This window comes from Camelina sativa, chromosome 16, assembly GCF_030686135.1.
Source record: "Camelina sativa cultivar CO46 ecotype springtype chromosome 16, ASM3068613v1".
Classification (NCBI taxonomy): Eukaryota; Viridiplantae; Streptophyta; class Magnoliopsida; order Brassicales; family Brassicaceae; genus Camelina; species Camelina sativa.
The window spans coordinates 478,543-492,250 of NC_141895.1; the positions used below are offsets into that span (position 1 = coordinate 478,543).

The 13,708-nt window shown below is 33.4% G+C and overlaps 1 protein-coding gene, 1 non-coding gene and 1 pseudogene across 2 annotated transcripts; all 3 read right to left on the bottom strand.

The window, feature by feature from the left end:
• Positions 1-839: 839 nt before the first annotated feature.
• Positions 840-2,925, bottom strand: LOC104749062 (uncharacterized). The gene is made up of 7 exons (XR_015584618.1): positions 2,762-2,925; positions 2,596-2,635; positions 2,379-2,494; positions 2,116-2,273; positions 1,835-1,945; positions 1,348-1,727; positions 840-1,259 (listed from the first exon to the last, which is right to left on the bottom strand). It is a non-coding gene; the product is annotated as an uncharacterized LOC104749062 (transcript).
• A 4,059-nt stretch (positions 2,926-6,984) lies between these two features.
• LOC104753178 (transcription factor MYB11-like) lies at positions 6,985-10,025 on the bottom strand. Its single transcript, XM_010475468.3, has 3 exons — positions 9,820-10,025; positions 8,029-8,158; positions 6,985-7,916 (listed from the first exon to the last, which is right to left on the bottom strand). The coding sequence occupies exons 1-3, from the start codon at positions 9,950-9,952 to the stop codon at positions 7,112-7,114; spliced, it is 1,068 nt and encodes a 355-aa protein (XP_010473770.2). The 5' UTR covers positions 9,953-10,025; the 3' UTR covers positions 6,985-7,111.
• Positions 10,026-11,109: 1,084 nt separating this feature from the next.
• On the bottom strand, positions 11,110-12,789 carry LOC147924990 (uncharacterized; annotated as a pseudogene).
• Between the last annotated feature and the right edge of the window lie 919 nt (positions 12,790-13,708).

Consider the following 13,708-nt stretch of genomic DNA (forward strand, 5'->3'; position numbering starts at 1 on the left):
ACCTATAGTAAAACTTTATAACCAACTTTATAACCACATCTTAATGATTCACGTCTAAAGTCGTACGAGTTTCAGAAATTAAACAAAAAAAAGAATATATTTAAATTAATATATTAGTGGAAAATAGTTTTATGGACAAAAACTATAAGTAACAACAAGTGGTGGAGGGTGTCACTTCAATCAATCGTCTACGTAAAGTCGTAACTACTGTACACTTCATTGCTTAGCTGTGCTGATCTGATCTGTCTCACACTGTTCCTGCGTGGGAACTTTCTATTTCCGATATCAAATGACACAAATGTAAGCTGTAATTTCTAATTTTCTTCAGTAAAATATTACTTATTTATATAGTTTACAAGTCAAAATTGGACTTTTTGAGAAAGTTTCAAATATATAGAAGCGGGTAAACCCTAGTTTTGGTATTTTTGTGTTCACGCTTCAACACGATCAGAAACTCCACCCTTCCGCTGGAGTTGTTTAAACTTACAATTAACATCGCCAACAAGAACAAAAACTTGTTTCTTTGTCAATTCTCAAATGGAAAGCTAAACGTACAGTACAGTCAAGGTTAATAATGGGCTAACCAATAAATAATAAGCTGTTTATAATGGGCCTATCATAATTAGGCCTAGACAGTCCCTTTCAGATAGGCTATCACTTGTAATAATACTTTTACTTGTTTTTTAATCTTTTCTTGATGACATAAATAGATAGCAAAACATATGAAGCCATAGAGTGGACTATGGAGATTACAAGATTGGAACCAGTGTAACTTTGGAGCACCGGAGTCCCACCACCATGACTGCATCAACACTTTGAAACATGGGGGAAGACAGTCCTTTTCACTACCGCAACACCCGCCTTAATTAACGGACTTAAAAATTTAACGCCCCCTGTAATTCATAATAGTTTCGTTACACTCCCTTACTTTTAAATTTTATCAAACCCCAATTCAATTGATTATCAAAGGAACTGCAAGACCTTAACAGATACCCAAGATCGTCATTAGGCTTCTTGGGAACATCCTAAACTAAAACCTTTAGCCCCTATCTCGAGCCATTGGATGGTTCTCCAGATGCATAACCGAATGGAGTAGAACTTCCAAGTCTTTTCCAAGGATGCGCTGCATAAGCAGATGCTTATCCAATTTTTTGCAACAGCGGGTGATTCTCAGACCCATTTCATCTTTAGAAGCTTCTTCGGCTTCTGGTAAAATCTCAGCCGTCCACTGAGAGTTATCTACCGTTGTATCTTTTAGCCTGGAAACAAAATTAGGAACAGCTTTAGGGAATTTTGTTTCAAAGAACCGAAAAAAAAAGACTTTTTATTTTCTTCAGTTTCACTTACTCTTCCAGTATAGAATCTGCCACGTTCCGTTTTTTCACTCGATATAAGACGTCAACAGTGTCCTCATTAACCCTAGCAAGACCCTCGAGAGGGCCAACCGACAAGCACATCGAGTGTATCAAAGAGTCAGCTGTTTTCGAGTTTAAATTCCCAATCCTTATAAAGACAACTGACGAGGGATGATTTGAGGTAGCAGAACCCTTGGAGCTGGATTCATTTCTCGGCTCTGAACTGGGACTGATTATGCTTTGAGACTTGGAATTGAGATCTTGAACAGGAGACGATGGCATGGTTGGCTTGGAAAATGAAACATTTGAATCCGTAACATCTCTTGCTGGTGAAGAAGTATGTGTTTCCGTCTTCCTCTTGCCATTGGTTTTCTGGTAAGAAAAATGGATTAAGCACACAATTACGAGCTTTCAATCTTCTTATATCAAAAATCTTGTCCAGAGAAAAGTTTTAACATAAATATGATAAATGTATATACCCAAGAAACTTCTGGCTTCTCAGTCAACAGCATTGGTTTGGAAACTGAATCAGAAGCTTGATCATGTTTCTTCTTCTTCTTCTTCTTCTTCGTCTTCTTGCTTTTAGTTTTCTGGAATAAAAAATAAATCAGCTCAATAAAGAAATTTTTGATATCTTTTTGGATAATAAACCATTGCAGCGAAAAGAACCTCATCCTAAGGATAGAGTGAATGAAAACTTCACTTCAGTAATATAGAAGAAAGAAGGAAATCTCAATGAAGAAGATTATATAAAGCTTACCTGAACAAGCTCTGGTTTCTTAACCTGTAGTGGCTCTGGCTTCTGAGTTAACATCTTCACAATCACATTCCGATCCAAGTCTTTTTCTACAGGACCCAACTCTGAGAATAAATCATCCTCAAGATGACTAAATAACGCAGGTGCAAGTGTTCTCACTCCTGAAAGTACTTTCACACAGATAATAAGAATCACCATTTTCAAGATCACAAAATTTATCATCTATTCTCTCAATCATCCAAGTTCTCTGGTTAACAAAAGCGTACCTACATCAGATTCTGAGGTATCAGAACACTGAGGAGAGCTATGAAATGAGCGGTTGAACAGTTTGATTCTTAGTCCATTACCAGTGCTACTCATAATCTGCTTTCCATCTCTGAATCTACCCAACAAGAAAAAAGTCCAATTGTTACTAAAAACCCTAACGAACGAAACAATGTCAAACAACCCAAAAGAGTAACAATTTACGGATTCAAACCTCACCTCTCTTGTAGAATACGTTTCGAAACCTCTGCAATTTCACCTGAGAAACACCGAATTAGACATTTCGTCAAGTTTAACATTCTCAGTGGATTCAATTATCTGAAAAAAAATCTCTAGGAAATGCAATAATTATTCAATTCAGGAAGAAGAGTAACGAGTAACGTACAATTTCTGGTCACCGAGGAGCTATTATAATACCTTCCATGGAACAAAGGATTAAGAGAAGCTCGTACTCTCGCCGCAAACATCGTCGCCGCTTCACCGGAAGCTATACACAACGGCGGATTTATATCTGGCCCTTGTTAATTGGGCCTGTAATAAAAGAAATATAAAAGACAATGCCCATTTCAGTTTTTCTTTGTGTAAAAAGTTAGTTCGACTAATTTTAATATTCATTGATTTTTCTATTTATTCAACCTAACTAAATTATAACCCGCGATACACCACAAGATTATGTATTTTTATATATTTTATATAACTTACTAAAAATACATTATGTTGGATTGAATATATGTTTTAAACTTTTTTACAATAATATTGAGATATTTGTAATTTTATTTTCTTGATCTATATAAAAATTATTATTTTCTTTTGAAATTTAATTAATAAAAATTCTTTTATTTTGGATTTTAATCAATCAAAGTTAGTTGTTGTGAAAATAAACATCTGTTAATATGTATAATACTTAGTGTAAAATTATTTAAATTTTATTCACTAATTTGAAATTAGTTAGTTTTGTCTATGAGTATGATGGAGCGGGTTAGTGTTGGTTTTTAACTTCTTTCATATAAAATTAAGTTTTAAATATTTTGTTTGTGTTTTTTGACCAACCCACAAAAATTTATAAGTGTACTAATATTAACCTAATTTCCATCATATACTTATGATTATTTTTAGTCTAAGTTTGGACCCATGGATAAAAAAATAGTTATTAAAAAATATAGTTAGTTTTGTATCTGAGTATGATGGAGCGGGTTAGTGTTGGTTTTTAACTCTTTTCATATAAAATTAAGTTTTAAAATATTTTGTTTGTGTTTCTAAATCAACCCGCAAAATATATATAAGTGTACTAATATTAACATAATTCCCATCACATTCTTATGATTATTTTTAGTTTAGGTTTGGACCCGTGGATAAATAAAATTTTCCATAAATTATTGTTGCTTTTTTAGTATTGTTATTGATATTTACACAGATTATATTATATCTATATATATATATTTGTATTTGACATCATAACTCTATAAATGACACATGTTTTTTAGTCAAAAAACATATATCATTTTGTGGAGGTTAAAACAAAAAATATATATATATATATAGTATAATAAAATCATACATTATTAGTTTATTTTTATATTTTTTCTACCCATTTTGACATCAATTGCTCTATCCATTTTAACATAGAAAATATTTTACAATTCATGTATAATGGAAAACATGTATAATGCCAAACCAATTAAAGAAAATCGAAATTGAATAAGGTAAGATACTATAGTTTTTTTTTTCATTAAAACATTTTAAAACTTGTAATTAAAAAGAAAAATAGAAATTGATGTTGTTCAGATATTTTAGGTAAATATATATTTCCATACTCGATTTTCCTAATTTAATTTTTTTTTAAAATTTTTGTATTAAATGTTTTAGTTACAATGACATATGATGTAAATATTGCCTAATTTTAAGTCTTCTTCTCAAAAATACTGTGAAAATAATAATATAGATTACTAATCAGAACATTAAAATTAATCAGATGACATAAATGATAGCAACAAAAAAAAGGAAAACCCAGTCATGGCTAAGTGGGCTAGGTTTTTTTAACCTAAGAGCAACAATATCGGTAGTATCTTAGGGAGGGGATGTTAAGCACTGTTTTAATTTTTTTATGAATTAATTGTGTTTGATTTTGAATATAAGAACCTATGATCTCTTAGTTAAAATTTTTCCATTTATTGGTAAGTTCTAATTTTGGGTCTCTTATTTTTGAAAATAATGTTTTTTTAAATTTAAAAATTTTAAATAGAATAGAAGTGGTATAAATGTGTAAACATTTAAGATTTTATAAAATTAGAAAATATTGCATTTTAATTAATTTTCAAACATACAAAACATAATAAAAACATTAATACATATTACAATAGAAGTGCAATTCATAAATGGAGAGAATGACTAATATTACAATGGTTGAGTTTTGTTTTATAACTATGAAGGGGAAGTCTTTTAATTTATAAGGTTTATGTTTTATGTACTTTTACAATTAGTTGGTTTAAATTGTGAAATTAAGTTGTACAACAACCACACATTAAACATCTCACAACCAACTAACACAAAACTTCAATGTACAACATCAATGACTAACTAGACTAATAGCTACACTAACAATTATTAAACACAAAAGCTTTAACCTCAAAAGCAAAAGAGAGAGACATATATAATAATTTGGCAAATTACTATGAATACCAAACAAACACAAGGAGTGGATACAAGAACTATACTTTGTTTTCTGTACAATCATGTTTAAACAACACAACCTAAATCGAACAAGAACTACACTTTGTTTTTTTACAATCATGTCTAAACAACACAAAACATTACTTATAAATTGGTACACAAACACAAACAACAACAAGTACTACACACAAACACAAACAATGACTAACTAGATACCTACACTAACAAGTACTAAACACATTTATCACAACCAACAAACAAAAGCTTTAATATCAATGAGTAACTCAAGTCATACTTTAACTCACATCAAAAAAATAAAGAAAGAAGAGACTGATAATTACCTTCTTTTATGGCCGAATAGGTAGCACACTCTATACTTCTCAATCCATCAATCCACTTTTGCCCATTTAGCCTAAAAACAAAAGAGAGACATATATCACAATTACACAAATTACAATGAATATCACAAGGAGTGGATACTAATACAACCTAAATCGAACAAGAACAATATACTTTGTTTTTTTACAATCATGTGTAAACCACACACAATATCACTTATCAATCGGTACACAAACACAAATAACAAAAAATATTAAACACAAACACAAACAATGACTGAACACACCTAATCGGAACACAAACATACCCAATCGGAACACATGCACACCAAGTTACCCTAATCCGTTTAAAGCTTCAATTATCAATCGGAACACAAACACACCAAGAACTCAATTTCTCGAACAAACATCAAAAACCCTAATTTGCGATCCAAAATCAAATAAACCTAACAGTTTACCTAATCATATTATTGTACTGAGAAACTTACCCTCTCAATCGAATTGATCCACTCTCTTCCGATTGAATCGCCTTCTCCTTCAATTCGCCTCTGCTACCATCTCCATGACGATTCAAATCGCTTGCCCTACAGTCGCCTCCGATAAGATCTCCGCCGATTCAAATCGTCTCCGACCCAACACTCCATTGATTCTTTCTTTAACCTCCGATTCATGGAGAAATTCCTTTGTCGGATCGAGAATTTGATCGCGACACAAAGAGAGAATGAGAGAAAGAGAGAAAGAGAGAAAGAAAAAAATTTCTGCGTCAAATATTTTTTTCCCCTTTTCTATTTTACTCTCGCCCAACCAAATAAAGACACGTACCGCCTCTTATATCCAAAATGAGTCTATTATATTAAAGGATCTCTTCTGTTTTTTCTTTCTTTCTGATTTATTTTTTCTCTACAAAACACTTAAAACCCCTCTAACAACCCTCTAAAATACTACCGATAAAGAAGCTCTAAGTAAAGTAATACTAACACCCAAGTAACTTTCTTAGGACTGTTTTTTTTTCTAATCTAAGTAAGGTAATACTAACACGGTAACACCCAAGTAACTTTCGTGGGAAGACGGAAGATGTCACACCAATTTGTTTGTAGTTCGTAGCTTTATACGATTTACATAATTTTGTATTTTAATTAGTACTACTCCTTCGAACTTTTATTAGTTATCGTCTAAAGTGGTTTCACATAGAGTAAGAAAACTATTAATTTTATTGTTTTATTTCTTTTAAATATAATTTCTAATTTTTTTATTAGTTAAAACATTAAAACAGTTGGATAAAATTGAAATATTTACAGAATATTTGCATTAATAATCTAAAATGACAAGTATTATGACACAAAATTTTAACTGACAATTAATAAAAATGGAGGGATTATTTATTTAGTAGTACGATGTCGGCACATGAAATGCGTCTGAGTTTGCAGTAAATTCGTAGGAACGGTCCATCCCATGAACTTTATAGAGATATTTTTCTATAGGCTATATAAATAAGTATTTTCTTTAAAACGTATCATACGGCTACCGGTATAAAAAGGGAAATAAATAGTAGAGACAATAGTGCATGGCATCACGTGAGGCATTATTGTAGTGACTATGTGACCAAATCTAATTACTTCTAAACGTAAGATAGTGACCCTCTTTTGTCTTCTTTTTTGGTACGTAAATACGTCTACTCTAGTTAATGAAGAAGATAACGGACCAGATCCAGCCACGTGGGGACTTTTTTAATCCGACCAATGAAAAAATGCATATGGTATCCAAGACAAAAGCCAAGCAGCCATCTTGTTTTCTTGTTCAAAATCCAACGGTTCTCCAATGTCGTTGGAGTCCTTTTGTCTGCTCTCAGATGCTTTTTCATCCCCCTGGAACAGCCACGACAAAACCGAATCAAGATCCTCTTTCTCGTCCCAAAGGGTTTCACCTTCTCTCCATACAAGGTCCCAGTCAATGAAGTCATCAGCCATCGACTCGATATTTTCATGCTCAGCGGAGGCGGAGCTCGTTCCGTATGGCTCAGAGTTTTCTACGTTGTTCGACTCAAATGAGGACACGTGGACAGCATCAGGCTCGTTTAGTGGAAAACAAGCATCGAATATGTCGTCATTGCTACACAAACCTCCATCGTCGCCATTAATGCTCGTGTTACAATAACCATCGTGTCCATAGCCACATGGTACTAAACCAGGTTCCTTGGCTCCACTGATGCTACTACTTGACAAAACCATTAATGCGTCTTCTTTGTTTCCCTCTCCATTGATCTCTATTGTTGTAGTTGGCAAAACCATTCCGTTTTTGTTTGTCTTTGTTAAGGATTTAGGGGTTTTAGAGGTCGGGATGAATTTGGGCTTCATGGCTGATCTGCTAGTTCCTCCGGGTTTACGCTTCGGAGGCAGAGGAGCATTCTCGACGACATCAGTGACAGTTGGTTTCCTGAAGTAACCGTGGAGTTTACGGCTGAGATGTGAATTCCAATAGTTTTTGATTTCGTTGTCTGTCCTTCCCGGTAGATTGCTTGCAATTATTGACCACCTGCATTTTAGCGTTAAAATTATCATATACAGTTTAGTATAAATGTTTTTATTAAAGTTTAGAACTTTAGTCATTTATTTCAAAGTACGATATAGACATAGATAAAAGTTACCTGCTTCCCAAAGTGGAATGCAACTTAACAATGAGGTCATCTTCTTGGGGAGTTATGTTTCCTCTCTTGAGGTCTGATCTCAAATAGTTAATCCATCTCAATCTACAGCTCTTTCCACATCTCTTTAGCCCTGTTTTAAAAATTTACTCAAATTCAAAAAAAATACCACGTCAGATTTTAAGGCAAAAGAAATTATAGTCAACGATTCTTCATTTTTTATCTTCTCCATGTATACAGCTGTTTTGTTTTTTTTTTTCTGTGAAGTTAGAGTGCATATATGTAAATAAACAATAATGTCTGAGAACAAGAAGGCAAGTTTGGTATATGACGACCACACAGTTGCATAACATTCTTAGAATATTACGATCCCAATATTGTTGATAGGAAAATAGTTTTTTTTTTTTTTTTAATTTTTTTATTGATAGTTCGATCGTCAGTTTTATCAACAACTAGCAAAACAGAACAGATCATTCTACATTAGCTGCAGAAAATAAAACGTTGATACATCTAAATACTTGTGTTATAATAAAGAAATTTCCTGTTCACACCTCCTACAGTCAACACCCGATACGTAAATTATTGAGATTTTAGTTCATTGAAAATTTGAAATTGATTATGAGTAAAAACCTCAAATTTTATAAATGTCAAATATACCACTTTTTTTTTATATCATCGAACCAAAATTTTTTACATTTTCTTATTTGTTAAAATCAAATTAATATGCCTTGACGAACTATTCATCAAGTATCTGCGATTACGACAACATTATATTCATTGTAGAGATTGATTAATTTCTCTATGCAAATATAAAAGGGTTAAGGGAAGATTCTCCTATATACTACTAAGTTTAAAAGAAAAAAAAAAGATACCACTTTTTTTTATATCATCGAACCAAATTTTTTTACATTTTCTTATTTGTTAAAAATCAAATTAATATGCCTTGACGAACTATTCATCAAGTATCTACGATTACGACAACTTTATATTCATTGTAGAGATTGATTAATTTCTCTATGCAAATATAAAAGGGTTAAGGGAAGATTCTCCTATATACTACTAAGTTTTAACAAAAAAAAAAAAAAAGAGGAATTCTCTTATAAGGGCATGTTTATAGGGAGATTAGTTTAGGGTGTTCTTAGAGTATAAATATTGTGAAAATAATGTAAAATCAGTAGTTAAGAACTTTTGTTAAAAAGTTAGTTATTGGGAGAACATGTTTAAGATCTTAATATTTAATAATATAATATTCTTATAGAAATTTAAGAATGTTTAATAAATACATAGATTAATGTTTAATAAAAAATTTAAGAATGTTTAATACTATTTAATAATATAATGTTTATTAATATTCTTAAACATATTACAATTATAAAAATTTATAAAATAACATTTTAATTGCAAACTTATAAAACTTTTATTAAAATTCAAAATACAATGCCATATTTTTATGAAACAAAAAAAAACATTGTAAATAAAATTTTAAAAAAAAACAAACAAACATATTACTTAATTAATTAAACAAGACAAACATTTTATTTAATTAATACATAGATTAATGTCCAAATTTATTCCATATATTTTCAACCAATCCGAAAGAGATACGTCACACAAGATCAGGCCCAAGAACAGTTCTAGAATAAGATCAGTGAGCCTGATCTTAAGTCCACTATTCAATTATTTTCATTTTTAAAATGCCTAAGAACACCCCATGTGTTCTCCCTATAAACATGGCCTAATGCATGCCTGCCTGCGATAGAGAGAGAGGGAGAGTATTGTATAGAAATAATTTACCGGCATTTTTGGGAAGAGAACGCCATGAGCCTTCGCCGTTAGACTGAATGTAGTCGGAGAGAATCTGGTCTTCCTCCGCCGTCCACCGCCCTTTTTTCATTCCTACCTTCTCACAGCACGGCGCTCTTCCCATTCTCTCCCGCGCGCGATTGTTAAGTTTCACTCACTTCACTTAACCCTTAAGAGTCAAGAGGTATTAAAGAGGAGTAAAGTGGCGACTGACGACAGCACAAAAAGTGACTGATTTGGTATTTAATACTTATATGAATAGGGGAGAGATGGGGGCTAAGGAGATGGCCGACACGTATCAAGTATTCAAGTGATAGGACGAGCCACGTTGGTCTATGTTGAAACAGAAGTCGTGGCTCATCCACTGTCGAGAGATACTAACCAGTTCAACCTGGCTCGTCCTTGTTTTACTAGCTAGATGCTATAGTTACAGTTTTTAAAATATGAATCTATACATTATATATATTTTTTTAACCTGTACCTTGTTTTAAAATTAGAGGGACTGAAACAGGATTATATGTCAAAGTTGTATGCATACGTAAATAAGACAATAGCAATTAGCAAAATAGCCATAAACTTTCCATCTTACTTTAACAAAAGAATATGTATTTCAATAGTCTCAAAACACGTGTGGGTATCTTAGATACTACTACTATATTATATTCCATCCTCTGCATCAATTATACTGTTAAATTCGGATTCAGTGGTAATCTTTTAACAATAATATCAAAATCGTACTTTTTATCAATTAGTAATTCTCTTCGAATAGTGGAAAAAACTGTGAACAACAAAAAAACTGTTGTCAGCGGTTTTTCAATGAAATGTAAATGGTATTAATGGGCTGGGACCAGTCGTGTGGAGACGTCTAATGACGACGTATAAAAAATTTCGTTCGTTGAAGACGCGAAGATTGAAAAGATCTGACATGGCATGATTGTACAAGCCACACTGTTAATGTTTCTTTGCATGCAAATTAACAAACAACAAAATATATTGATTGTACTTTAACCACTCTTTTATTTCATGTTTCAGCCTTAGCAACAAAATATATTAAGCATTTCTGTTTTTTTTTCGTTTTTTTGTATTTTGTTATTTTTTTAAAATAATTATTTAGATTTGATATTCTGTATTCATGCTCATTTTTTTTCGCTAAAGTGCAAATATTATATAATATGAAAGATGTAATGTTACAAAAGTTACAACCTAATAAGCTAGTTTCTCGGCAGAAAAAGGTTAAAAACAAGAAAGCAACAGTACAAGCTTAGATAAGCACGAACATCATTAATGATGTAACCATAATCCTATAAGCTTCTTGAAACGTTTTTTGAGGCCTCTTGCGAGGAAGGAATTCATGATTTCTCGATCAATGTCTTAGAAAATCACGGAAAGCAGCACGTGGTCTGGTTGTGGTGCAAGTTATTTCGCTGTTTCTAGATAGCATACATAATATATTGGACTATCAGCTTGCGGAGAGTAGGCCGTGACATTTTGTTCTTAATCTTTAGCCAGGAGAGCAAGTTTTACCAATTATGGAAGTTGATAGCAGATAGTTCCAACTTTCTACTCACAATGTGCCAAAGGAACAAAGCATAGTCATAGGACAAAAGCAGATGATCCCTAGTTTCCTGTTGAATGGAGCAAAGACCACAAAATGGGTTTATCTGCATACCCCAGCGATGGAGACATGAATTTGTAGGTAAACAGACAAGGGTTGCTATCCACATCATGAAAGCGTGTTTAGGCGTTGCCCCTTTGAACCAGGCAAGATCTGCCCAGTCCACCACCTCAACTCTTGGTCTTAACACGGACCATGTTAGTGAAGCTAAGAAGCCATTGCAATTTTTTTTTTCCACCATCCAAACATAATTGTCCAACCCCTCCTCCTCCCTTGGGATGGTTATGTTTATTAAGTGAATATGGATCCTCAAAGCCTAGTCAGATCTAGGATATGCAAGAACCCACCTATTAGAGCTGCAAACATCAAAGACTTTTGTGTTTAGATTTATTCTCAAGTCTCTCGGTCCGTCACTGCCAATAAACTTGATCATCGGTCCAAATGGTGTCCAGTTATCAAACCAGAAACTTGCTGACTTTCCATTACCAATGTTGCACTTGAGAAATCTCCCAGCCAATTCTCTCAACCTTAGTATACACTTCCAATTCCACGAGTAGTTTGGTTTTTCAATTTGGTTCCAAAAGCTCGTTGTGTTGTTAAAGTTGTGATGTTTGTGCCAAGCGACCCATAAGGAGCCACTAGTTGAAAACAGAAGCCAAATCAATCTTAGGCACAAAGTTTTGTTCCAGACCGCAAATCTCCTTAGCCCCAGTCCACCTTCTGTTTTTGGCAAAAAAACTTATGACCAAGCCACTTTTACTAGACCTTTCTTTTCAATGTTACCTGACCAGAGGAAGCTTGAAAATAATGATTTGATCTTTCTAATACAACCTTGTGGAAGGATGAAGGTAGAAATCCAAAAAAATGCTGTTTCAGTAATTATAGAAGCGATCAACAGTTTTCTTCCCGCGAAAGAGAAGGCTCTAGCGGCCCATGAATTGAATTTTGCTGTGATTTTCTTGAGTAAGGGAGCATATTCTGATAGTTTAAGCTTTCGACTTGTCAAAGGGAGACCCCATGTATTTTACAGGCAGAGAACCAACTGGGAATCCGTAGTTTGCCAGAGCTTCGAATTCAGCGTGATACAAGCATGCGTAATATAGGTGCGTTTTCTCGCTATTCATATGTAAACCTGACCAACCTGCAAAGTCTTCCAGCGTTTCGTATATACCATGCATCGTCTCCCATTCTCTCTATTCATATGTAAACCTGACCAACCGGCAAAGTCTTCCAGCGTTTCGTATATACCATGCATCGTCTCCCATAAAAAATATCATTACATCATTACATCGTCTCAAAACATCAAGTGAGAGATCTCCAAATATCATGCACGGGAAAAGGGCCATTTCGCACATGTACAATATCGAAAGTGCCAATTTCTACTTGTACAAACTATTGGTGCTAATTTATACATGTACTCAAATAAAATTCAAATTTCATACCCAATTTAAAAAATAGTGTCGATTTCAAAGTCAACATCAGCAAATATTAGTCAAACGCTGACTTAGATGACACGTCTATTGAGGTGGCATTGTATATCAAAACAACGTCGTTTTGATGTTATAATTTAATTCTAAAAACAAATGTACTACCACGGATCAAACTCTGGTCCATCAAGGGTTTTAAACTAACCTTTTACCATTTAATCCCACAGACTTATTCGAAAGGAAGGGGAACTTTAATGTTTATAACTATGAACCTTACTAGAAAAATTCATTGTGCTCACCGTTCTTCCATTCTCGTCGCTTCTTCCGGTGGTTTGCTCTGTTTCAGGTGCTAACCTCCATGAATCATCGACTTAAAGAGATTATTTTACTGAAAAAAATTTGTAAAATAACATGAAAGACCACCATGGGCAGATCTGGGAGAGGAGGAGCCAACGAAGCCGGATCTGGATGGAGAAGAAATCACAGCGGAGCACAACCAAGAGCAGCCATCGACGATACCAAAGAAAAAAGGAAGCGGAGCGAGAAGGATGAAGATTCTCGCCCAGTGGGTATAGTTATATACATAAAAATTACATATTATTCCGAATAAGGCTGTTGGATAATTTGGTAAAAGGTTTGCTATAAAAGCTTCTTGGACCAGGGTTCGAGTCTAGGGTCTTACTTTTAATTTTGAAACGAAATCACATCGTCAAAACGACGTCGTTTTTGATATATGATGCCACCTCACTAGCCATGTGTCATCTGAGTCAGCGTTTGACTAATATTTGTTGATGTTGACTTTGAAATCGATACTATTTTTTAAATTGGGTATGAAATT